Here is a 26,055-nt window from a genome sequence, read left to right as displayed (position 1 = left end):
CTGGATGCTAGACAACTTGTATGGTTTAATTAAATATGTACTCGGAGACTGTAACACACCACTACATATGTGCCCTGGATTGCTATTAAAACAAAACACAGCATATATGTCCATACACTGCTGAGTGTCATACATAAATGCTATCACTTTAAAACATTTTCCATATGTCCATTTTATTGTATACATTTAAAAAGAAGAACATTTCTCCTGGGACCCAAGTTTTAGTGCCCTGACACTGCCAAAAGCCAAAGAACAGTATGAAATATTACAACAAAAAGACTGAATACAAATTCATCCCAGGATGAGATTTAATACGAGAAGCGAAAATTTCACTCTGTTACAAGAGACTAAATCAACTATTTTAACTCTCTTTTTGTCCCTGTACTTTTTCAGCTCAACCTTCTTCCTTTTCTATGAAATTCAAATGTTTCCCTCTTACAAACCTCAGTCCTTTATATCTTCAAAGCTGTGTAAAATGCTAACTAATTAATACATGTGACTTCCCTTTCACATGTGACAACAAAGCTTATGCTGCTTTTTTGATTGGTAAGAGTTAATTTGCAGTGACACAACATATGTGTTTACAGGTTTTCTAATGTTTGTTGTTTGGTTCACTGTGTAATTAGTCCTACTGACAAGGAAGCTTATGCACTGAAAAAGGAGGGGTGAAATAGTGGCTGGGAGATGGTAATCCTGCCCCATTTTGAGTACATGCAGTGTTGAAATTGGGTGCACGTTAAAGAAAAATAAACAACACCCCTAATTCAGAAGATAAACATGTAAAAGACTCTCAAGCCACAATAATTGCCATGAAAAAGGCAGAACTTGTCAAGATGCACCCTTAAGGACTAGCTACACTAAGAGGAACCACCAATACACCAAGGTGTATTATACCACAGCAATGGCGAGTCTCAGCAGATGTTAACTCTCATTTTTCAGATCTCATTAAGAAGACCATATGTTTCTGGGCAGGGTCAGCACAGATAGGCTGCAAGATCCCAGTGGCTGGATTGTCATCATAGAGTAATAGCACAGACCGAAAAAAACTTCAGTTCTGGCATTAGAGTTGCACTAGGTACAGCAACAGCATGGAAACAGCAATCAAGGTGAATGATGGGCCAGTGGAGAATGCAAATGATTAAGAGAAAACCCCTTTACTGTTTAAGATTCACCCTGAAAACAGTAACTATGAGATACCTGTCAATATATAGAGCTTATCTGTCTGTGCAAGATTTCCCGATACCGCGTTAAGCTAACGTGGCTAATGAACGAAAACAAACTTGACAAAAATAAACCCACGAGGACAGTTTAAAACAATAGATTAAACCACCTGCATTATTTCCTGTGCAATTAAACTCCAGAATTAGTATAAAGTAGGAAAAATACCAAAATGGTGATAGCATCGCTTATCTGGTTCTCTAGTGAATCACATTTGCAGCCACCCCCACCGCACACCGCGCGTTAACTCTTCGCACCGTGGGTATGTACAACTCTGAAATATAAAATTAGTTGCTTTTGAAGGACACTGAGCTCCCTCTGGTGAAGGCATAACAAGTTTATTAAGTAAGCACCACCTCTGGAAGTATAATCCCCTCTGGCTTCTTCCATGGAGTTTATTGGTTCAGTTTTCCTAACCATGAGCATCATTAGGGCAATGCAGTAATTAAGAGTTGTTAGAAAGTGAATTCTCAAACTGCAGATTAGAAAATTAAACTATTTCCTGATTACATATTAATGGAGCACAACAATAGCAGTTGCCATAAGCTTGGAAGGCAACCAAGGGATAAATCTGTGTACTTAATTACCATAAACAATGGCTGCATAGAAATGAAGTTTTATGCACATTCCCTTCTGTAATATGTCTGATATCAGTACACACTTGACAATTCTTGTTCAATTATCTCTATTATTTAATGCGCTGTGAACGGCTCTGTGTAAATAAAATTAACCACCCCAATTACTTTGAATTCATCTAGGGACAACGTAATAAAAAATGTGAAGAATTCTGTATGCCTATTAATCTAAAACATTACAGAAGCTTTCACCAGATTTTCTTGTCTATATTTATTTTGTCTACATTTATTTTAGTGCACTGCTAATTCAATTACATTTACCATCAGTGGTCAATCAGCAGCAGCAGAGGGTTTTTTAAAATTTTCATTAATCCTTGTACAGTACCACAAACATTCTCATCCATTAGTAAAGTACAGGATCTCACATTGAAAACACAAATATGCTTCTACTTGAATTTGGGAGCCTGAAGTTAATCAGAAAAACAATTAAAAACACTTCATACCCTGTGGCCAGATAACAAAATATCTGATAGCTAAAATTTTTTTTCAAATACTTGTTTATGCAATTAGTGAAGAAACAGTGACTGAAAAAGAGATAAATTTCAGATTAGAGATTTGTAAACCAGGATGCTTTGACTTTTATTTTAACTGTGCGATGCGATAATTCTGCATTTTAATTGGCATTTGGATATCAAGATGATGGACACCTTAAAATGCAATGATGGAAGAATTTGCAGTGGAGGAAGACACTGCCAGAAGCAGAGACAAAACTATTTTACCCATAGCAGGTAAGGCACAACATGGGTAAATACAATCCCAAGGAAAGCAAGATAATCCTACCTCTGTCATCATTTAGTTTCAAGCCATTATAACAGAGGAAGAAGAAAAATCAATGATATTAGATCATGATATTTATACTCAATCATTCAACTCATTCCTCTTACTTGGATATCTGGGCTGCCTTCTCTCTAAAGACTTGCACCCAGCAAGTTTTTTGTGATGTTGTCCTTCATAGGGTGGATGTTGCAAAATTCTTCAGATAAACTCTTACCTACAACCTGACAGCAACAGCAAAGGTGCCATGAAGTTATTCCAGGGAGCTCAGGGCACTGAAGCACTGATTCCCCTCACAGCTTTGCAATGGAGCAGCAACCACACTGCGCTGAACAAGGTGAGGTTACATTTTCATTATAAGTGCAAAGACTGAGGACTGAGGTTATGCCACCACTGACATAAATTACTGCATATTAATAGAAGTGTGACTACTCAGATTCAAATGGAAATCAGCAACCCAAGAATTTTAATAACTTTTATTTTTTCACACATCTTAGGAAAGTGTTTCTAGTCAAATCATGAGCAGCTGGCACCGGAAATGCAAAGCTTCAGCCAGTTCCAAACTCTGTGCCTAGCTGACGAACTTTGAAAGTATCAGCTCCCTTCTGGCCAAGGGCCAGAAACTTGTCTTCCCCAGCCAAAAAAGCTCCCTAGCAGAGCAGGAAAATGGCAATCCATATGCAGACAAGGACCTGGGCTGTCTTCCTACAGCCCCACTTCCATTAGATGCCCTTCCCTTATGGAGGGCAGCAGCTCCAAAGGCAGAGGTGGAATGGATACTCTGCAACCCAGGCTGCATCCTAGGAAATGGACTGGAGAGCAGTTGTGTCAAGGACTCCTCTCTCCTTGTTCATGCCAGAACCTCCAGGTTTCCAGTAACTTCTCCCAGCTACTCACGGTCACTGTGTCCCTATCAAAGCCAGGGTGGCATTTTCAACCTTTTATTTGCAATCCTAAGTGCTAGAAACTTTCTTTAAAACGTGAAATATCTAACAAAGTCAAACAATGCCATGAGCTGGGATCTAACCAAGAACATATATTATTTATACTTACAATTGCTTCTCTTTTGGTGAAACCATAGGACTTTCACATTTATCAAATCCTGCAGTGTCCAAGGGTTAGTCACTATACCTTTCTGGTTTTATCACTAGGCCATAGTAAGGAAATTCCCATCACGACAGGTGGAACAGTAAAACAAATGTTTTGACAGGAAGAGGATACAATAATTGTTTTCTGTGAAATGAATGATACAGAATAATGTTCAAGCTGCTGCCTGAAAAAATCTCTCCTGGCTAAGCAACAAAAAGGACTCTTGAACTCCTAAGGATGAAGAGCTGCCAGGTGGCAAAGAGTCTCCCCACTGGAAAAAACACCCCCAGTTCAGTGCTGGAGAAGGATGAGAAGCAAGTGACAGTGCTTTTTTCCTAGTAAGTCTTACTAAAGAACTAGGCCAAGCACAGTGAAGAAGGAAAAGATGGTCCAGTCCCCAGCAGACACAACAGGGTTGAGCAGACCATGCTCTACCTTCTTGAATTTAATTTCAGGGCAAATGACTGAGTCATGATGGCAGTCTCTCAGCTGTTAAATTTATCTTGCATGGTCTTGGCATACATAGAAACAACGCTGAAAATCGCAGTACCAAATGTTCTCCCACACTGATGGGGACTATGGCCCTGCAAACAGTTTACAGGATCATTTAGTGTAAGCCCTTCCTGACACAAATGTACAAACATGGTATCCTGCTTCAACTGCTGAGAAATAAGGTCAGCAGAGACCTTTACTTGCCTGAGGTTTTCCAGTATTACAACCCAAGCACTACAAAATTAAGACAGAGATGTGATTTTAAAAGAGTGTTAATTATTAAATCAATTCATTTGTGGTTCTTGTCCTTCATGTTGAGTTTTCAGGATCTTTTTGCTACACATGCCCAAGTGTCTTCCTTGTTCCTAAAGCCTGCATTTTCAGAAAACCCAAACACCAAAAGACTTTTCAGAACAACTCTGAGAGTTGTCAACATTTCATATTTCTCATCTTACTGGTGTGTACTAACACCTAAGGGAGTATTTGCAAAACCTCGAGATCATCATCAACAGCCCTTCCTGGCTTTTCTAGCTCCTGTGCTGTGGTTACTTTCTTCCTTCAGACTTGGCTTTACAGACCATTTGGTGGCCCGTGCAGGCAGGCAGGTCATATGGTGTTGACTCATCATTTTTGTTTCCAAGTCCCTCCCTCAGTCAGACACTGAGGTGAAGATGCCCAGACTCCAACAGAAGAAGCTGGGATGAAGACTTGGGCACGAGCTCCTGATTTGTCTGCTTGAGGAATTGCTTCCCATTGAGAGGTATGGAAGACAACCAAGTGCCATCCTGACAAAGAGAGCCACTAATGAGATGGGATACAGCAGATCCTCTGAAGGCTCTCTGGTAAGATGGGAACCACAGTGAGAGAAGTTTGAGAATCCCTGCTTTCAAGGCTATAAAGTTAACTATAGGTTAAAAACTCCAGTTTTCATGTATTTTCTCCTAAATTGCATTTTTTTAGCTGAGAACATAAATAGGATGTTTATAATTGACTTGTCAAATCAATTGCTTTAAATTAAATCCTGAGTGTTCAGAAAATGTTAAAAGTAAAAATTTTATTATGGCTGCACCACTTATCCCCTTCTCCCCAGTCCAAGAAGTGATGGATATTATCAGTATTCTAGTTACAAACCTCTAAACTACACTCTTACTCTCCAGCTGTGTGCTGGACTCCTATTTTATGCAGGACACTTATAAAAAAAACTAACCTCACCATGGATCTGATAGGAAGAATAAAGCAACTTCTGTCATACTTCAAAATACAAGAAATTAAAATCAGTAAGAAATCTCTTTTAAAATGGATGAAATGACATAAATAAAAAAATAACATGCTTATTAGAGTTTTTAAAATCCAAGTGCTATGCTGATGACTCCATATGTATCTACAGGCAATATCTACAGGCAGTACGTATAAGACTTGCAAAATATTGTATTGGCTCTTTCATGCAGAACATACATTTCAGAAATAGAAAAAAGTACACAAGATAGTGCAGGACAATACACACACATTTTTTCTAGCTAAATAACTAAAGATCAAGATGCAATGCATTTGAAAAAGTGCTTCGAAAGACTGTAATAGGTAAAAGTCCTACTAAACAAGCATCCACTCAGCATGGAAATAGTTTCTGCTTTACATGTTTTCGTAAAATTAGTTTAAAAAAATCAAAAAACTTCAGCACATGAGAAAGTAAGTATGTTGAAAAAACCACCCTAATATTTGGAAACAAGTGGCAGGCTCATTTCAAAGTATTGAACTTTAACTGAAGTCAATTCATCTGTTTTACAAAATGCAACACTGGATTCAAATTTACTTTAAAACCTATTATTTCAGTTAAAGACAGGCTTCAAGCTTATGACATCAAATACCCATATAACTCACAAAGACAATTTACCCACAAAGTAATCTGGACCAACTAACTTTTTTTCCCCTGGACAGGAAGAACATTTTTTGGATCTACAACACTATTTATTTTTGAAACACCAAAGCATCTTTTGTTTCCAATTGATATGGTTTAACCTCTCCATCTCTGATGACCACCAGTGCTTAATACCCATTTAAAGTTCATCGTTGAAGTCACAACCATTATGCTTTTAACAAAAAATTGCCCATATATTTTAATCCTTTCGATGGCACCTACAACACCAAGTATTACAGACTTTTAAAACCTATCCTCCTGAAAATAAACAAATAAAATAATTGTGGAGCATCAGTAACCAGATAGTATTCTTAAATTTCAATGATCTAGTCAATGGAGCCTTCCTCCATGTACTGTGCTGTTTCATGCAGTACATGGCTTTAGCTGGCCAAATTTTTTTTTCCCACTGAATCAGTAGAACAGTGAAGATCTTACTTTTTTCTTTTTTTTTTTTTTCTTTTTTTTTTTTTTTTTTTAAGCAGTGGCATATCAATGAGGCACAGATGTGTATTCCAACTCTGCATGGATGAGCACACTGTTCAATAGTGCTGGCTCACACGGTATCAGGGCAAGTTATCACTTCCCATGAAGGCACTCTTATCACCAGGGCCCAGAGAGGTGGCTGCAAATCGCAGCCTTTTTATTTTCAAGGCAGTTTTGCTGAACATTCAGGCTTCAAAGATTCACACTTCCAAAACTCTATAAGAGTTTGTGAACGCTCAATTTGCCAAAACTGTTTACAGTGTAATTGGGCACCGTACCTGTGTCCATGAGATAGCGAAGGCGCTTCTCCACCAGCGCGGCACGGGTGTCAATTTGCTTTTGCTCATTCTCTAGTGCTGCCAATTCTCCTACAACATACTGACTGGTGTCTTTGAACCCTTTCTGTTAAAGAGAACAAACAAGAAGAAAAAACATCACTTGTAAGTTGCATTTTTCCTTTCCACAAACACTTAGTAAGGCACTTACCTAAACAACCAAATATCATGCTCACTACCAAAAAGCTAACACATTTCATAAACTTTACAATTTTGCCAAATGTCCTTATTTGTTTATTAAAATACCCTGGTTTTTTCCCTTAGGGAACATTTGATTTTGCAGTTTTTTACCAGCTGGCAGTTAGTTTGAAATTCCTTTAATTTCTTTCTAAGTGCATAAAAGCTGCTGTCACAAAGTGCCATGAAAAGAAAGGTAATACAAATAAAGCACTATTTAATGTGCCATTTCTACTCCATTCAGGTCTGATTCAGTTTTAAAACATTAACTTTCAGGGCTAGAAAAACTAGCACAAGAGTGTCCAATGACAATTAAAAAGTGGGCTTTTAAGATAAAAAACCAAACCCCGAACAAGATCCCTGGCTTGTTTAGCTCCTCTGAGCCAACTGTAGCACTGAGGGCCCCCAGCCTGGGCCATCCTGCCCCTCTGGGTTTCCCTGACTGAAGGAACTGGCCTGCCCACAGGGTGATCTGTAAAACATCACTAATTAACTCCAACTCTTATCCTGGAAAGAGGTGACAAGGCCCTGGGCAGGCACTCAGGTGCACAGGGACCAACAGAGCTGTCCTGCCTCAGTACCAATCACACCTGGCCAGGAGGCAGCCCAGGGATGCCACGTTGATAAACCCTACTAAACCTTACCAAGAAAGCTGTGGGAACACTCTAACAAGCCAAGTCTGCCTCTTGTACCCTGTAACTCCTCAGCACTGCCCTGCACACGACCACACGGATCTCCAAGCATTTCCAAAGCCATTTGCTCGTCTCATAGGAGCCCAAGCAAAGGCATTCAGTACCTTCAAGTTATTCTCATGTGGCTCAACAGCTTTCACATAGAGTTGTGGCTGTACACAATGCTAAAATGTAATTCCTGAAGCATGTTTTTGCATAAATTAAGAAAAACATGTTACTCTTTCCAAGTAACCTTCCATGAACTTTTTTCCTCCTACACCTAACCCAGAGCCTGGGTGAATGTTTTAAATAGGTAAAAAAAAACCTGACAAAATTATTTCATGTTTCATCTACATCCTATAAAGGAAGAAACAAAAATCATTGTCCTTTGTGAACAGAAAAATACACAGGCTTTTTCCACTTTTTCCACTGAGATTTATTTCCCTACTAGAGGCTAACTTGTTGCTGCATAAGGGTCTCAGATACTTTCACTGAATACTTTCAGTTGTTTTTCTGTAAATGTGTCTGAAATAATCAATTCAGCTTCATATTCAGGCAGCAGGCATAATAAACACATCAGCATATTATTTCAAATAAAGACATGTTCAAAGTGAAAGTTAACAGCGTGGATGAGCTCCCAGGACCAGCAACAAGCACAGAACTTTGAAATTTGGAATATCCAAATTTAAGGACATTAATCTGGTCCCTCTCTTCCTACACAATAGCCAACAGTAGCATCTCTAATGGAAAACCTTTTTCTACCTGTTGTATAGCCAGAAAAACAGCAACAACAAAACCAAAACTCCCTGAGAGCAGACCCTGAAGAAAGAAAAAAAATTCATTCTGGGGAGTTGAAGTGATGTGCAATATATTGCCTTTCATCAACTATAATTAATTGAAAATAGTATGAAAACTTCCCTAATGTCAGCATGTATAATTGTTAACAATTGCTATTAGAAGATGAAAAGAAATGCTGTGTCAGGCTGTAATATCCCAAGAGTTCATGTGTATCATCTGCATATATAATGTAAACTCACTGTGCCAGACCTTTTCAGCTCTGCAAAAGTACTACTGGGCTAAAAATAACTCCGGCTCGTAAAAAGTTCGATGTTTTGGTGTAGATATGACAGCAGTACAAAATTGCTACTCAGCTCCAGATTGCCTCAGCAAAAATGACAAATGTGTTCAGATAAACTGTGGAGACCAACAAACAACCACCCTCAAAGGCTGTGTTGCGCTTTCAGACAAAAAAAATTCAGGTTAAAACTTGGTTCTTCCTGCTTCTGTCCCGCAGCTGTCCATCAAAACCAGCTTTCTCCCTGCGGTCTATCAAATATTTCCCTCACAAATCAATTTTACACATGATCAGCCCATACCCCTACTGAGCTGAACCTCCCCGTTAATTAAGTGAAGAAATTACCATATATATTATATTAATGCAAACATCATTCAGCTAGTAATTCACGGCTGATCTGGATAATGGAAAGGTTGAACACCCATTAACCCAAGCCAACAAAATGGGTTGGCTGAGAAATTCTAGCAGGTCTCATGTGACTCTTCCCTCTAACTGCAGCTCTGCGGTATCTGCTATTGTAATAATTAAAATCCTCCCGGTAGATCAATACTGGAATCTCTTTATGGGAAGTGCCCTGATGGAAATGTCTCAAGGAAGCTGGGGCTGTGGAACTCTGAAAAATTCATTTTTTTTTATCTGACAATTATCACCACACTGCAGACTAATTCAACAGTGCACCCCTCTCACTCTGCTTTGAATGCACTGGAGATTGACATCTAAAAAACCCTAACATCTCATTTTAACAAATAAAGGCACTATTTCCACATACAGTTTGGAATTATCAGCAATCATGAAACCAGACAAAAAATTAATATACATTAAGCACTTCATCTTCTGATGGCTTCCTCTGAGTCTCAGCTATCGCAGCCTTCTCCTCATTTCCTCTCTTTGTATCTTCCTGTATTGATCTCTGCCTTTTCATCTCTTGAAAAAAGGGAAAAGACATGTAAAATTATTATAAAGCTTGATATTTATGTATTGAAATGTGGACTTACATTATCGGGTTTTCATATATTTATTGTTAAATATTATTAAATCATAAGATGGGAAAACAGGTTTTATATTTTCTCCTACCTGGTCTGCTCTCCACGTATTGACTGAAAGACTGGAGCTGAGTTTTCCTGACGGTCGAGTCCTTGCTGAACACAACGGGATTTCTAAACCGTTCTGCTGCTTTTTGTGATCGCTCAGCACGATGTTCCTCTGTTCCATTCTGCTGGGAAAAAACCAGACACACAACAGTTTCTTTTGTTTACAAGCGGGAAGACATTAATTTGAAAGGTACGTTTTTGTGAGGGGACAGGACACAGATTTTACAAAGTGGATTTCACAACTCGGGCCGTGGTTTACATTGGATGGAAGTCTCAGATGCAGGGAAAAAAAGTAGAAGAGCGATTAACTTTTCCTTTTTTTTTTTTTTTTTTGTTCACTATGTGGTGGTAACAACTGGCTTTCTGCTCTGTGGGCACCCTCCTGCAGAACTCTACTTCTTTACCAAGCAGACCTCTTCATTGTGACCAGCATTTGCCAGCGATGCCCATTTTAAACAAAAACTCGCTCCTTTGCACCTTTGCTGTGCCAGCTCTGCCTGTGCTGCTGCCAAGTCGCGGCGTCTCTGCCCCTGAACACGATCTGTATCATTTTAAAGCGTGTTGCCTTTAGCCTCTCTCCCTGCCCGGTACAGAAATCTGTTGTTTTCTGTAGTCCCATAGACTTGTATGACAAGAAGAACTAGTTTCTAATTTTATGCCCATTGAGATAAACCACTAATGCTGGATGAAGTCTAAAAGGTAGGATTATAATGCTACCCCACTGAACTGCATTTCATCAGCTATAACTTTCCAAAGCCAGATTTGTAAGTAAGCCCTTTACAGCTAAGGAAACTACAATTATCTTTTCCAGGGCTTCCTATGTTAATACTGGTAACAAATTCAAATGATTCTATCAACACAAAATATCCCAGAAGACTGAACCACTGTGGTGTGTGGAAGCTGCAGATACCGAGGTGCTGTGTACCAAACAAATATTTCATTTTATACCTAATCTTTTATTATTTTTATTAAGTGTTTTGAAAGTAAATAGGGAAAGGCTAAGATGCATGACTAATAGCTAAGCCTGCTGAATGCTGAAACTGGTTATCAAAAGCTACCAAGACTTTGCCCTTCCTCTGCATTGAGACAATCGGTAATGAGGGAGTTCTCCAACGGCCTATTCTCTCGCCTCAAGGAGGCCGGGGATACACAATCCCCAAGGGAAGGTAACAGTTTATCCTTTTCCACAAACACAGAATGCCTCATTTAGAAACCTGTAAACTGCATTTTATTAAAAAACAAATCCACCTCAATGCCAAGAGCTCCATGAGAACAGATGGACACCATATATTCCTTATAACGCCGCCTTTCAACTCTTCCTTAGAAAAGACGCACGCAGAGATAAACTGTTAAGTTGCACCTTTTTGTGGGAGAACCTTAAAAAAAATCAACAGCTTCACAAGTGCTTTTTATAGAGAAATACAATTTTTTGTCAGGTTAGATGATACCAAATTACCCTAAGAGGCAGCCTGTGTGTCATTTCACAGAATTAAGGCTTAAACAAGTAATGCTTATACTCTGGATGACTTTTCAGCTGCACTAGTCAGGTGGTTGTAAGGTTTTGGTTAAATAAAAGGTGGCTTCTTGTTATTAGTATAATAACCATCTGACAGCCTAAACTAGAGTCTTTACCAAAATAAACAAACATGGCTAATTTTTTAGGCCTGGCAACATGCTAAAATATCAGTGTGATTAGCTAGTAAATCCCATTTTAAGAAACCTTTTTATGACTGGGGACTTCTGCCACTTTACAAATGTATTCCTCTAAGCCCACTAATTCAGTTAGCCTTTTCAATCCATTGTATTATTCTTGGGCCAGCTTCATTTTGCATTAAATCCACTGCAGAAAGCTAAATTGAACGCAAAAATCAGACTTGATCCAGGCTTCCTTTTGTTCAAAGATAGAGACCGAAAGTCCTCTGCTGCTGCCACACACTTTCATCACCAATTTATAGGAACCGACAGTGTAAGGGAAAAGCAATGAAAGTCATTGTTTTGGGACTTCAAAGCATCTCTGTATCTGGGGAAGGAAATCCTTTCAGTCAGCAGTGCTCTTCCCACAGACTGCAGGTGGGTGAAAAGTTATACCCAACTGGAAGTGCCCCAGAGCCATAGGGATATTAATGACATACAGGGACTATTTTTTAAAAATAGAATAGCGAGAACAAAAGGGGTCTAATTAAGAAAATGAAATGGAAAATTGATTGGTGGGCACTTTATGCTGAAGTGGTGAACATTAAGAACAGGCAAAGTGCCCATATACACCACATACTCGTGTCTGTTTTTCTCAGAAGCACTCATCGAGCACCCAAAGTATGTAAGCCTTTAAAGTGTACTACAGCCTAATTTTAATGTAGGAAAAACAGAGGACTGGGAGGGAAGCAAATCTCTGAGAGTCCAATCCCACTCCCATTCAGGTCAGGTAGCCCAGCTGCTGATTGCACCAGCAGCAGGATGGAGCCCGTGCTGCATTTCTGATATCAGTAACAACCTGAGCAGCAGAATTGAGAGAGCTTCTTATAGTTGTTAGTGTTCTGCCAATGACAAGTATCAAGATTAAGGAAAAAAAATAAAAAAAAGAAAATGTGTTGATCAATCAACAGGAAAAAACCCAGTGCATTGCATACCTAACTGCACTGCCATGAAGATTTTCTGTGTTTCTGACTCTGAAAGATTTGGTAAGAAATTATTTTCCTCCTCACAAAATACAAACCCTCGATCATAACACACAGGTACCAAAACAAAAGCATTAAGCAAAACTTACCTTAATGTCTTGCTCTGAGCTATCTGTTACAGTTTTCTGAGCAGCACTGGAGAGTGAATTTGCCACCTGTGGCTGAGCTTCTAGGAGCTTCTTCAGCTTCAAATCCACCAACTTACTGTTTTGTTCTGCTAAATATGCAAATACCACATACAACAGAGTGAGATGCATTTCAATGCAGACTCGCTACAACAATGTAGCAATTTAAAAGGTAGATTTAATTCATTTTGCTATCATTTTGAACTTAAAAAAATAGAAGGAATTGTTTTTGTGATTGGGATTGGTGCAGGATTGTGTAACATACATGGATTTTTTTCCTTGGGAAACATACATGACACTTAGCTGAACAAGTAAACATGCTTGCAGACAGCAGATGAAAAACACAGAAAGTAGATAATGCCTAAAGTTACTCCCAATGGGTACATACCTATACTTTGGTGTAAAAACATGCTTAAAAAGCCATTTATTTAAAGATGAAAATTTATCATATAATTTACATACTGATAACCCCTCAAGTTTATTAACTACTAGCTCATCCTTCTCGGCACAGCTTCTCATAAAATTTCAGTATCAAAAAAGACTACTTTCTGGTAATAATTTACTATGATTCATAGAATATGTTGAAACTAGGAGTCATAAAATGCTTCAGAACTGCATCAAAGGGACAGACTCAAAGTCTGCTGAAGCCCTCAAATTTTTTAATCAATTTTAGCAACTTGGATCAGAGCCCAAATAAATAGCAGTTGAGAACTTTACCTCTCACTGATACTCATTCTGTATGTCAATGTTGGCTATGTGAATTTGTAACACACCTACACATGGAGTTACCTACACACACACGTAAGGAGGAGGAAGGCACTAATAGCAAGCTGCAGCACAGACTGTGGAGCTGCCCCTGGCCAGGGAAGCAGAGGAACACTGGCACAGAAGCCTCCAGACACACCCTCTACATGCAGCCCCATGGGAGGAATCACCCCTGCACTGGAGCCAGCAGAGCATCACCTGCACATGGGATGCACTTACACCTGGGCCTTGGCTCACAGGCAGAGGAAAGAGCAGTTCTGTGTTTTCCCACGTGCACAACCTGAGTTTTTCACTGCAAGGTGGTGACTTCTAGTGTGGAAAGTGGAGTCATGACTGTTTAGCCACACAGCTCCTTCCAAGGTTTGGGGCACTCCAATGCATATTAGCCAAAACACTTTTGGCATGTGGGCAGTCAAATGGTGCCTGTCTCCAGCAGCAATGGGCTGGGCTGGATTATGAAAAAGGATAGTTTCCCTTTCCTCTGGCACACCCAGTCAGGGTGTCCTTAATTGAGGCTCACATGTAAGTACATGCACGTTCTTGTGGGTTATACATAAACATCATGTAATAACCATGATATAAGAGGTTCACAACACGTAGAAACACTGACAAATATAGACAGAAGCGGTACTTAAAACCAAGAAGGAGTAAAAACAAGTTTCCTCTTCTTGAGAGAGATAAGAGGGACTAAGATTCAGCATGGGACTAATTAAGATGGCCAAAATGATCCCAAATCTGAGATGTCACTTGACAGTTGTACTTTTAGGTGTTCCCAGGAGATTCAGCCTACACTTGGTATGACTGGCAGATTTAAACCAAAATTCATGTAGTGTAATTTCTACCACAACACTAGACTGCTTTCTGTATTACTGCCCATCTTCTCTCTTAGTTGTCTGTACCCCTGACTACTGTGCAGACTGAACTGCAAAATCATGTCCCAGGTCTTTTCCAGGATGTCTCCCCATGGTGGACATGGAGAACTGGGCTGTGGGTTTGTATACCTGAAAAGGTACCTCTCAGAAAAAAAGGCCCACAGAAATAAATGTTGTTGGTCACTGGGCAATGGGACAGGAATATTCACTTATTCAGCTTCTCTTCCTTCTAAAATTAACCAGTTTTTATTGGAAAATTATTTGACAGGATTCTGATTTAAGTAAGCTAAATTCAAATGCTGGAAACAGTAAATATATTTTCTTATGTGTCTGGAAATACTCCAACAGAAAAAAATAAAGGACATTACTCAAATCCTTTGCATGCTATCAAGACTACAAAGTGCTATATACACACCACTGTTGGTCTAATTAATAAAGAAAAAACACTAAATAAGGTTCTTATTTAACATATTATGGACTACACATTTGGGTCTAGCTGGCATGGGCAGAATCAAGCCAGAGGATGCTGAAGATATTCTCTCTTGTACTGCCTGTTTCAAGACACAATCCTGTGCTGGCCAAGTTACTCCAGGCCTGAGCTAACTGCAGGATTCCAACGTATTCAGCACCACATTTAACACCTAAATTCCAGCTGGGCTTTTTTTTTTTGAAAGGGAGGAATAATACTCCTGTGACTTCATGTTATTTAAACACTCTTAAGTAAACAGGACTGCTTCTCCTCATATTTATACCTCCATGCCCCGCACTGGGGCAACAAGGAGTAAACACAAGAACTGGTCCTTGGAAGGCACCAGAGAGACACCAAGTCTATATGAACACAGAAAGACAAATTTTCTCCTCTTCCCTGAGCAGATGGGCCAGGATGGCAGTGCAGAGTGGCAGCTGTAGTCACCCACACACTTGCTCATCCCTCTGCCCATGTGGCATAGCCCAGGCAGGGTGCTTTCATGTGGCTCTGCCTTACCAATGTGGCCTAGGGCCCCTTTCCCATCAAAAGAGCCAGAGACATTTAAATCTGACATTGTTGGAAATAATGATTTTGTTGATTTTAAACTTCAACTAAACATGAATGCAGGATATTAAACATTAGGATTTAAGAGACCTGAAAAGGCACATGGGAATAAAGCTGACAGAGAGACAAGCAGCACATCAGTATTTATACGATGATGGAGTGTTAGTCATGCAAAATACACAAAATAGCCATTATTTAAATTACCCGTTGAATCAAGGTCATTTTCTAGGTTAGTAAGTTCATCTCCACCTCCAGTAACAGAGCATTCAGGAGCCTCCTCATTAGTATCTATCTCAATATTATCATCATCCTCATCCTCATCTGTAGGAACACAGCATTAAGGTTAGTATTTCCATATGTACATGCAACACATCACTCAAAAAAAAAATGAATGCTTTAGGGAACAAGCTGAGTTATGATTAAAATGCAAATAATTAAATAAGTCTGGAAGGAGACTCCAGTCAGTCCACTTCTAGATGTACCTTTAAACTGAGGCAATTCATTAAACATATGGGGGTCTCTGCTGGAAACTCCTGCTCCAATAAAGGCAGAGCCTGGCCTCAGCAGTGGCTGTTCCCTGTGCTGAACCTCAGGGTAACTTGAGTAAAAATGGTTTCCCCCAGGCTCCCAGTTCTCCATACTCCAGAATGGGTGCCAAAGCTGCCATGTGGCAGGTTCAGATGGGTCTGGGCAGCAGAAGGACCTCGAGCTCCTGTCTCCTCAGAAAGGCTCCAGGTACTGAGTTCCCAGCTTGGTGAGACTGGCTACTCCTCACCTTGTACATCCCAGAACAGTGATCACTGTACCTTGCCTAGGTTTTAAAGTTTCCTTCTGCACTAGGAGGAATGCTGGTACCTGGAACATCATGCTCAGTAAGCAACTATGTCAGGTGCAGTGACAGCACACTCATGAATTGCTGCTTTCCCAAAACCCCAGGATGGGTCAGGCTGGCAGGGACCACCGTGGGTCATCTGCTCCAACCTTCCTGCTCCAGCAGGGCCATCCCAGAGCACAGGGCACTGGATGGTGTCCAGGTGGTTCTTGGCTATCCCCAGTGAGGGAGACTCCACAGCCTCTGGGCAATCTGTCCCAGTGCTCGGGCACTGCACAGGGAAGCTCTTCCTCATGTTCAGGTGGAACTTCCTGAGCCTCAGTTCCTGCCCCATTGTCCCAGTGCCTCTGGACAGAGCCTGGTCCATGCTCTGGCCCCTCCCTGCAGGCACTGACAGACATGGATGAGGTTCCTCTCAGTGTCTCCTCTCCAGCTGAGCAGGCCCAGCTCCCCCAGCCTCTCCTCAGAGCTGAGGGGCTCCAGTCCCTTCCCCATCTCTGTCCCCTCTGCTGGACCCTCTCCAGGAGCTCCAGGTCTCTCTTGTCCTGAGGATGCCAGAACGGGACCCAGCACTCCAGACTGGCCTCCCCAGGGCTGAGCAGAGGGGCAGGATCACCTCCCTGCCCTGCTGGCACTGCAGCTCCTGGTGCAGCCCAGGGTCCCCTTGGCCTCTTGTCCCCAGGGCAGGGCTGGCCCATGGACAGCTCCTTGTCCAGCAGCACCCCCAGGTCCCTCTGTGCAGAGCTGCTGCCCAGCAGGGCACCCCAGCCTGTGCTGGTGCCTGGGGCTGTTCCTGCCCAGCTGCAGGACCCTGCCCTTGCCCTGTTCAGTTCCAGGAGGTTCTTCCCTGCCCATCTCTCCAGGCTGCCCAGGACCCTCTGAAGGGCTCAGAGCCCTCTGGGGTATCAGCCCCTGCTCCCAGCTTCCTGGCACCAGTCAACTTGCTGAGCAGGCATCTGCCCCTTCATCCAAGTCATTGATGAATAAGTTAAAAGTGCTTTACTGCACTACTTTTCATCAGCATTGTTTGTAAGCTACACACATTTTAAATAAAATAATAATTGTACTTATATTTTTATGGAATCTTTCTACCAAGTTTCTCAGAGCAGCTTATGAATATAACTCATAAATGAGCCCCATAATGTTTTATGAAGTAGGTGATTATTATAATTACAGTTATGATGATGATGTAGGTAAATTATGGCACAGAAAGAGTAAGTAACCTGAAGAAGATCAAATAGCAAGTTCTGAATTGTGAAGCAGATCCCAGAAAAAATCCTGACTCACATTTTCAATACAAATATATAATGAAATTCAAGTCCATAAAAGCTAGATTAGTACTTTCAAAGTAAGTAGATACATTATATTTACTCACTTTTAGATCTCATATCAAATGGTATCTACACTTGTTCAGACTTCCACTAACATTTTTTTCTTATGTACATGCATGTGTGTAAAAACGATAAAAAGGAGGAGGCTAAAGTACAACTGAAGAAACAAAACAGTAACTAAAGGAGCTTTAAAATATCTAAGAAAGAACAAAAAAATTACAAATTATAAACACAGGACATGGGTATATTCAAGCATCATATAAACAAAAAGGATCCTAAATATAGTACCATGATGCCATAATTCTGAATCCCAGAGGTTTGGACCAGGATTGGTGCTGATCACTCATGGCTTGGAAACACACTCAACCTCATTCCCAGCCCTGAAGCTTGCACTTTAGGCCCACACTGAAGGTCATACAACTGCATCTTTATCCCTTTATCGCTACAGCACCTATAATTCCCATTTTAGGAGCCTGTTGATTTTTTTACGTCTACTACTTTTTTCTAACCAGCTGCTCCCTCAATTGCCCTGTAACTAATCAACACCTTTCACAGACCTCTGCTGATATAGGGCAAGGCTCTTGCTGCCACAGACAGGAGCAAAGAGGTTCCCACTCCAGTGTCCCACTTATCCACCATCGGTTGTGCGAGTGAGGGAGCAGCAGCCTGTGAAGCAGGACCCCTGTGCTTCAGCTGAGCACCATGACTTCCCTGGGCTCCCCTCCATGTGTTCTCCCTGGGTTCTAGAAGACTCAGCTTTCTTCCAAGCTGCCCCAGATTGAGCCAGAGTGATGGAGAAGAACATCTCCTTGCAGCCAAGCCAAAATCTGTGACCAGACCTGTGACCTGACAGATTGTGCTTCAGGTGTGGAAGGGGGTGGGCAGAAACACTCCCAACTCTCTGAGACACCCCCTCTGTTTCCACTTAAGCTCACACAGGTGATCCTGGGATCTGGACTCCTGCTGTTTCAGGAAGGGCAGAGATAAGTGAACAAAGTAGAATAGCACAGCATGATCTTCATGAAGTGGAAAAAAGGACAAAAAGTAAAGGGATAAAAAGCAAACTGAAGAGAAAACAGAGAATGGTAAAGCAACAACAGCAGTAATTTTGATGGTTTTGAATTTCCTTCAAAGCTGCTCTACTGTTTCTGATGAGGAGCTGGACTTTGCACACCACTATCAATCCTTCATGATGGTGTTGGAGAAATTCAGTGGCACTCAGGCCAAGGTACTCTCAGATACATCCTGGAGTTCAGAGGGGCACACTAAAAGCATGACTGGGCTACTGTGGAAGAGGCAGAAGGGAAGAAAAAGAGACTCTCATGGGAAACCAAATCCACCTGGGGCCTAGAAGCAGGCAATGACTTTTGGAATCACCCAAAGGAGTCAGCTCACAAGGTCAGCTCACAGCTACCAGTCACCCCATCGCATGCCAGATGTGTCAAAACAATCTAAACAAGATGACAGGGTTTAAGACTCCTGCATACTAAGGGAATGCTTATATTAGATTATTTGATTTTCTTTAATTTAATATAGCAAGATGAGATCAGAGGCACTGCCTTTGACACCACCATTTTAGGAAACAAAAGAGATGGCAATGTGGAAGACACCAGTTTCTGGTATCAGATAATGACCTGACCTAGTATTTAATTTAAAGTTGGCAGACTTTGACTGAATATGATTATCAGGACATTTACACTTTATTTTTTAAAAAAATCAATTAAGAGCAGTAATTTGAAGTCATTTCAGAATTTTTCAAGTATCTTTAAAAATCTAGATTCCTTGATTTAAATTACTCTAGGGTTTTTTTCCAGTTCAATGTTCTTCCAGTGTATTAAAAGGGAAATGTGTTTAGGCAGCATGTTACAACAAGATTTTGCAATTATAAATGATAAAAGGAACAACATGACGAAGAGATAACAGATATCTTTGATGAAAAGAACAAATTGCTAGTGTGAAAAACTTAAAGCACTTGGTCTAGAACCAGGGCAGATATTTAGAAAACGAATGAAGGACTGAAGTACTGTTTCCCTGGAAAGTATGTAAATTTGAATCCCAGAAAAAGAGTACAGCTTTACTATGTCATGAAGGAATCAACAAAATAAAAGATAAAGGACTGAGTCAACAACTTAAAAGCACTGACCATCTCCTGCACAGCATGGATTGCAGTCTGGACTGGAGGAGAGAAATAAGTATCTTTTGGAACCATGTGGAAATGCCAGACAATTGGTGGAAAGGGACCCAGAGACATTTTATAGCTCTTATGTCTTACTACGCAGAGTAGGGTCAGGCCTAATTTTTGGTTAAACTGATATTCTCTTGGCTTGGTTTAAGCTTGTCCACACGTGAAGGATTTGCAGCTGATTGCACCAATTTCTAGATTAAATGAAAAATGAGTAATTTTCATAGTGAAGCAAAAGCATTAATGGGGGCTGGATCACATTACTGGGAGAAACTACACAAACAGCACTTGCTCTTCAGGGAAGGTATCTCCAGCCTTCAGCATTGTCTGTGGGAAATCCCTCAGGCTTGTGGATGTTGAGATATTTAGTTTATTTACTTCCAGGTACAGAGTTCTCTTTAAGGCTACAGGATGTGGCAGGAGCCTGTGCACAGTAATAAAGGCAGGGAATGGAAGAAATGCAGAGTTGAAATACTGGTTCTGTGTACAAGAAATCTGATGTCAGGACAAGAAAATACAGCAGTAACTGTCGACAGATAGAAACACTGCCTGCTAAAAATATTAAGGACCTAACACTCGTTGTATGAGCTGGAGACTAAGCATGATGAGTAAGGCTGTGCCACCACATACACTCCCTGAAGATCACTGCCTCAGAAGTGAGATCTTGAACATGCCCTGTCCTCACCACCCCCAGGTCCGAGCCACTTCCTCACACCGACGCCAGCTCAAATAAAGGATGGAGATGTGCCAGAGAGTAAAGAAAACACACCACCAAATCCCAGAAGAGCAGACGGGTGTTCCACTGCTCAGGGACAATTCCTAGATAATATGTCAATTCTGTTGTCCCAGTGCTGCTAGGAAAAGGGGGGATATTTGGATCTCTATCTCGATACTGTCCCTGGATCCATCTCAAGGCATCCGCTTATCGGCCCGAAGCTAATAGGACAACTAATAAATTTGAAGCTGCCATCCCAAACCCTCTGGCAGTTGGCAGCAAGAAGTATTTTCTGTCTCACATGCCAAATAACCTATGAAAAAGACTGGATTTCATAGCTAGGGATACTGCTTATCCAGGAAAGTTTCAACTTGCCATAGTCATTTGAGTTTCTCAGACCTTGGTTAAATAAAGCCTTTTAACAAAGAATATTGCACCAGTGCCAAAGCGTGAAATTCTTAATGAGCACATAGAAACAATGGAAGACATCACGCTTTTACCTACAGTTGTAAGGAAGAAGTTAGTCTTTAAAGACTCCAGAATCCCAGAGCTGAAATGTCACTTTTTTCTGAAATAATTGAATTGAGAGTAAAATTATTTGGTACATTTCCTTTTTGTAAATCAAAAAGTAATTGCAATCAATGCAGAAGAAGAGATTAATGATGTATAATGGACAAGAGAGCTCAGAAAACACAAGATAATAAGCTTGTCTTGGGTATTGTGTAGGGAATACAGGACTCTACACAATAAAAAATGTGAATGCAGTTAGGGGAAACATTCAAAGTTCAGTAGTAATAAGGTGACTGTCTATTAAATCCTAATTTTTGGTGGAAATTGAAAGCCCAAAAAGACTAAACCCAGAAGTAATTCCAATTCATTTGTTCTGTAAAGTGTTGGTGCCATTTCACAGAACTACTGCATTTTAGAAAAATTAATTTCTTTAGGGGAGATTTGGTGTAGCACCTGAAAATACCAGTGGTAGGGGAGAATTATGTGGAAGATGTGCCATAAGGAAAACTCTTTGAGAAGAAGAAAGCAGAAGAAACTGCTATAAAATGCACACTGACATGAAAAGAGCAAAGAGGGATAAAACAAGACAGGGAATAAAACTTTAGGTCCAAGAGAAGTTCAAAAAGATTGGCCAAACTATTGCATGAATGAAAAAAATTCCAGTAGGAAGTATAAACCAATGCAAAAGTAGAAAGCTGGATAAAACCCAATAGGTAGAGCAGTGTTTGCTTTATAAATGAGTTGTCATCAATGCTGATATTGTCTGCTCTTTCAGTAACACTAAACTCTCTGGGTGCACGTGCAATCTCCCCCTACAAATACAGTTTTCTTTCAATATATATGCACAGCTACCTCTCTGACTGCTTACAAACCATATGAAGGGCAGGAAGAGAAATGGTAAAACACAGAGGAAAATATTAAGAGGATGACCACATCCCAGAAAGCAGCACACTGGGATATTTAGCAACTCTATAACTGAGTCACTGCAACAAAACAGGGTCACTGTTATGCAGCTGAGCAGCCAGGATGGAACCAGACAAAGACCTTACTTTGAGAGAAGGTATGGCAGGAACAGCTATGCACACGCATGATGACACAGGGAGAAGGAAATAATGTAGGATGGGGAATCATGAACTGTGAAGAGGGATGAGAAACACCCTGGCCTAGGTAATACCCAAGTCCTGTGTCATTTGGCTCAGCCTGTCTTACTGCCATCAAGGATATAATTTCTCTACTTGCCACAAAAGAGAGTTATGTTGGCAAGCTTGGTTTACTGGGCAAAAGGAGCAAAACTGAAGACCAGATTCAAAGGGAGATGCAAAACTCACTGCTTCCTCTTTGGTGTTAAATGGAACAGAAGTGTAGGGCTTAGGGTGCAGTAAGACTGTATTTAAATATTGAGGCATACAAAATACATGTAGTAGAGAAGAAATAAATATTTTTGTTGATTCTACATGCACTGTCAGTATCAAGCTGGATTTTCCTTACACTTTGGCTTATGATTATGAGTTAGTTTGAGAAACACTATTTCCCTTAGAATATGTAGAAGACATTAAAAGAGCAAGAAACCTGTACTGAAACGTGTGCTCAGCACCCATTTGAGTTTGAGTGACACTACATTACTCCAGCTCATAGCAATGGCAGGTACATGAATTTTAATGGTATTTCAAAGTCAGCTTAATAACATTATAGCAATATTACAACTCAAAACCTGTAAAAGCAAGTGGTCTGTCAAAAGACTGCCATTTAAAGTCAAAAGGTTGTTGCCCATACCTCTCACAGACCACCTTTAAAATTTTCTTCCTTTGAACACATTTAATACAAAACAACATTTCTTAAGTATTTCAAATGCTGTTTTCCCCCAAAACTATGTCCATGTTCCTATATAAAAATCTATATTGAAGAAAACCAAGAACCACGAAATTTTAAGAAACTGTCAGTAACAAGAAATTTGTATGTAATGGGCCAACATGAGCTACTCGTTCACACAACATATTTTTCTTTCAATCACATGTATGCTCTTCTTTTAACTGTTGGAAATTAGGTGGCACAATGTGGATTTAGGAAACACATCTACGGCCAGGTCTTTTGAGACATTCACCTGATGAACAACAACGTTTTGAAGTGCGTATAAAAGTGACACCCAAAAAGGTCTCTGGTTTCTAGGTTACCACAGGAATAAGATACAAGGTTCCTCAGCTCACCTCCAGATGCCTTTGACCTTTCTTTCAACTTTTCTGCAGCCATTTCAGTGTAGCTGGGAAGTTCTGACATCTTCACTCCAGATCGAGCTTCTGCTATTAGCTGACGAGCTCTCTCTCTCAGCTGCCGACGCCGCTCTTCATCTTGCTGCTAAGATATATTGAACAGTTGCCAACTCAGTAATTGACAGAAATGCAATTTCATTCTCAATCTGATCATCATGATAGGAACTGGTTTACAGCATGGTGCTTGGCCCACATTATAAATAGGACGCTCGATATCAGTTGGGTGTCACACCACAATTTTTAAAGACATCCATGCGTCAGATTATTTTTTTTAAGCATTCCCCAAATTATTACTGCATTAGAAACCTGATGATTTGCAATGTAAAGCACTTATAAATTATGTTCTATAAAAACACCTTGATGAAAATTTGCAGACATTTCAGTCTCAAAGTAATCACTCCCAATGAGTGATTTGAGCAAAGATTTACTGCGGTTATAAAATGGTTTTACTAAATTGAATTACTCATTTGAGTAGTATTCTGCCACAGAACTGAACTGAGAAGTCAGATACTGCTCTTGCTTCCTCCAAGCACCCAGTTGACTTCAAAGTATAAAGTGGCATCAAATCTGAGGCATGCTCTTTGACTTCAATGGATATTTTTCTTTTTAAAACCCCAAAAAACCGAATGAAAATGACTGCAAAAACAATAGATGCACTCAGCAGAAAAGACTTTGCATCCCTTTAAAACATCCTACTAGTGAGGCTTTGGTCAATAATTAAAGGAATCATACTGGAACCATGCCAGATAGTGCTGTCTCACTAAAGCTCATAAATTAGAATCATGATAATATTTCAGTTACATAAATAAGCAAAGTTCTGCAGCATGAAATTTTGTAAAAGACTAACCAACCATGATAAAAAATTTCAGAAAAAGATCTGTTTAAACATATCTATAAGACTCACTATCTCCATAAGAGAAACTATTTCAGTTTTCATCATAAGCATGGGATTTTTGCTAAGTTAGGACTGTTCTTCCCCTCAATATCAGAAATGCTCAAAAAGTGCAAAGAAGTCAGTGCTTGGTTTAAATCTAACCTGCCAAAAAGTTTATGTATTATTGACATAATGACCTGGATAAATCCCAGGTACAGGCTGTTGACCTGAACTAAGTGGAATATAACAAACTGCCTAATTTTGGAGAGCCATTCTGGCAACCTTCCCACCAACCCAGAAACTTGAGCATCCCACACCTGCAGAGGCTGGTGAGAGCTGCTGCTAAGTGCTATTTAGTTTAAGCAATCATTAATAAAACAAGTGCAAAATACTAATTAGGTACATTTTATCCATTTCCATGTAAATTGTTTGTTTGTAGCTATTTACTCAGCATTGTTCTCGGCACAATAGAAAAAATGCAAATGACTGAATCAGAATGCAGCCCTAATGGGACTTTCTGTTTATAACCATTAGCCCAGAGGTGTGCTGTAATTCAATCCTCCAGCAGAAAGATTTAGCCTCATTAACAGCTTGCATGGGCAGGTTACAACTCATAAAACCCTACAGTAAACAAAGTATATGGACACAGCACAATATCTCGCCTCTGAGTGACAGAGTCCCGATTCCCTATCAGATCGCCTTGATTTACTTTTCTCCTAATGTCCTCCCCTGGAAAGACAATTCTGCCTGGGCCCTGCGAGGCAGCGGGACGGCACATGGGCTTTGTTTGCTTTCTCACCCTTTAACTTCCCAGAAGGCACAGAGCAACAGTTCTATCAAAAATTTATTTGGTAAAGTACACATTAGAAAGAAAACTGGAAAGCTTCCCCCCCTGCCCCCATGCACTATAATAGATCAATTTAATTTAATTTCTAGCCAGCCAACTGACACAGCAAACAGTTTTATTTCGACCCACAGTATTTGGTAACATTAGTTACATTGAATTTTACTTGAAATAAAACTGCTCAAATCTCTAATATTTCTAATTCCTTGGATGTAGGAACTTAAGTGACTTCTAAGAATGAATGTACAAAACTAAGATTCCCACATGATTTAACGTTTAAACAATTTAATCTACTTCAGCACATGTAATTTAAAAATAGGGTCAGTTACGTGTTTGTGACAAAAATGCCCTAAACTGAGCTGGCTGATTTCTCCTTCTTTCCTCCCCTCCTCCTGAAAGAGAACTTGCATCCTGAATTATTAGCATAGTCATTAACATCCCGGGGATCTCCAAGCAAACACAGATTATGGCGGCTTGTGTTTGTGCTGATTAAGCCAATCATCACCAGCGGATAAGGGAAAAACCAGCCTAGCTCTTGCTTAAATTCAATTCAGGTATTTGAACCCTCTGTTACTGAGCTTGGCAGAAGAAACACTGGTAAGAAGGGGCAATGAAACTGAGAGCAGAAAAAGTAGAGAGAGTAAGTTTTGAGGTACAGAAAAATAGTTAAACAGCATATCAAGCTAGAATTTGAAAAGAAAAGGACTTGAGAGAGGTACAGAGGCACAAACAAAAATATTTAAAAAAACAACCCAGGAGATATGAAAAGAAGCACTGCACCAAGAAAGGACCAAGCAAACACACATACAGTGACTTATTTTTCCCTGTACAATTGAAAAGAAAACTCAGTAAAATCTTCCACCCTCTGACATGCCAGAGACATTACAGTTTTCTTTGTTATTTCCCCCCAACTATTTTGTAATGGTTTAAAGATCTGCCATGCAGATGCACAGTGAGGAAAACTTCACTATTTAAGGACAAACTCTTCAAGAATAAGTAATGTAATTCCTTGTTTCCCTCCTATAAAAATGTATTGGTATGCAATTTTTATATTTCACAGTTCACTGACATCTCG

General features: G+C 40.1%; 1 protein-coding gene across 2 annotated transcripts in view; it reads right to left on the bottom strand.

Annotated features, from left to right (window-relative positions):
- Nucleotides 1-26,055, bottom strand: part of EHBP1 (EH domain binding protein 1) — a 206,929-nt gene that overhangs the window by 29,755 nt on the left and 151,119 nt on the right. Inside the window, exons 16-21 of one of the 2 annotated variants that reach the window (XM_058020046.1) lie at nucleotides 23,200-23,347; nucleotides 15,630-15,746; nucleotides 12,720-12,847; nucleotides 9,939-10,080; nucleotides 9,682-9,788; nucleotides 6,885-7,008 (exon numbers count right to left, since the gene is read on the bottom strand). In XM_058020046.1, the coding sequence (XP_057876029.1) occupies nucleotides 6,885-7,008; nucleotides 9,682-9,788; nucleotides 9,939-10,080; nucleotides 12,720-12,847; nucleotides 15,630-15,746; nucleotides 23,200-23,347 (766 nt within the window). The remainder of the gene's footprint in view (nucleotides 1-6,884; nucleotides 7,009-9,681; nucleotides 9,789-9,938; nucleotides 10,081-12,719; nucleotides 12,848-15,629; nucleotides 15,747-23,199; nucleotides 23,348-26,055) is intronic. The other variant, XM_058020047.1, reaches the window with a different exon arrangement.

This window comes from Melospiza georgiana, chromosome 3 (genome assembly GCF_028018845.1).
Source record: "Melospiza georgiana isolate bMelGeo1 chromosome 3, bMelGeo1.pri, whole genome shotgun sequence".
Taxonomy (NCBI): Eukaryota; Metazoa; Chordata; class Aves; order Passeriformes; family Passerellidae; genus Melospiza; species Melospiza georgiana.
Note: the sequence above shows the minus strand (reverse complement) of the source record. Positions and strands in the feature narration are given on the sequence as shown.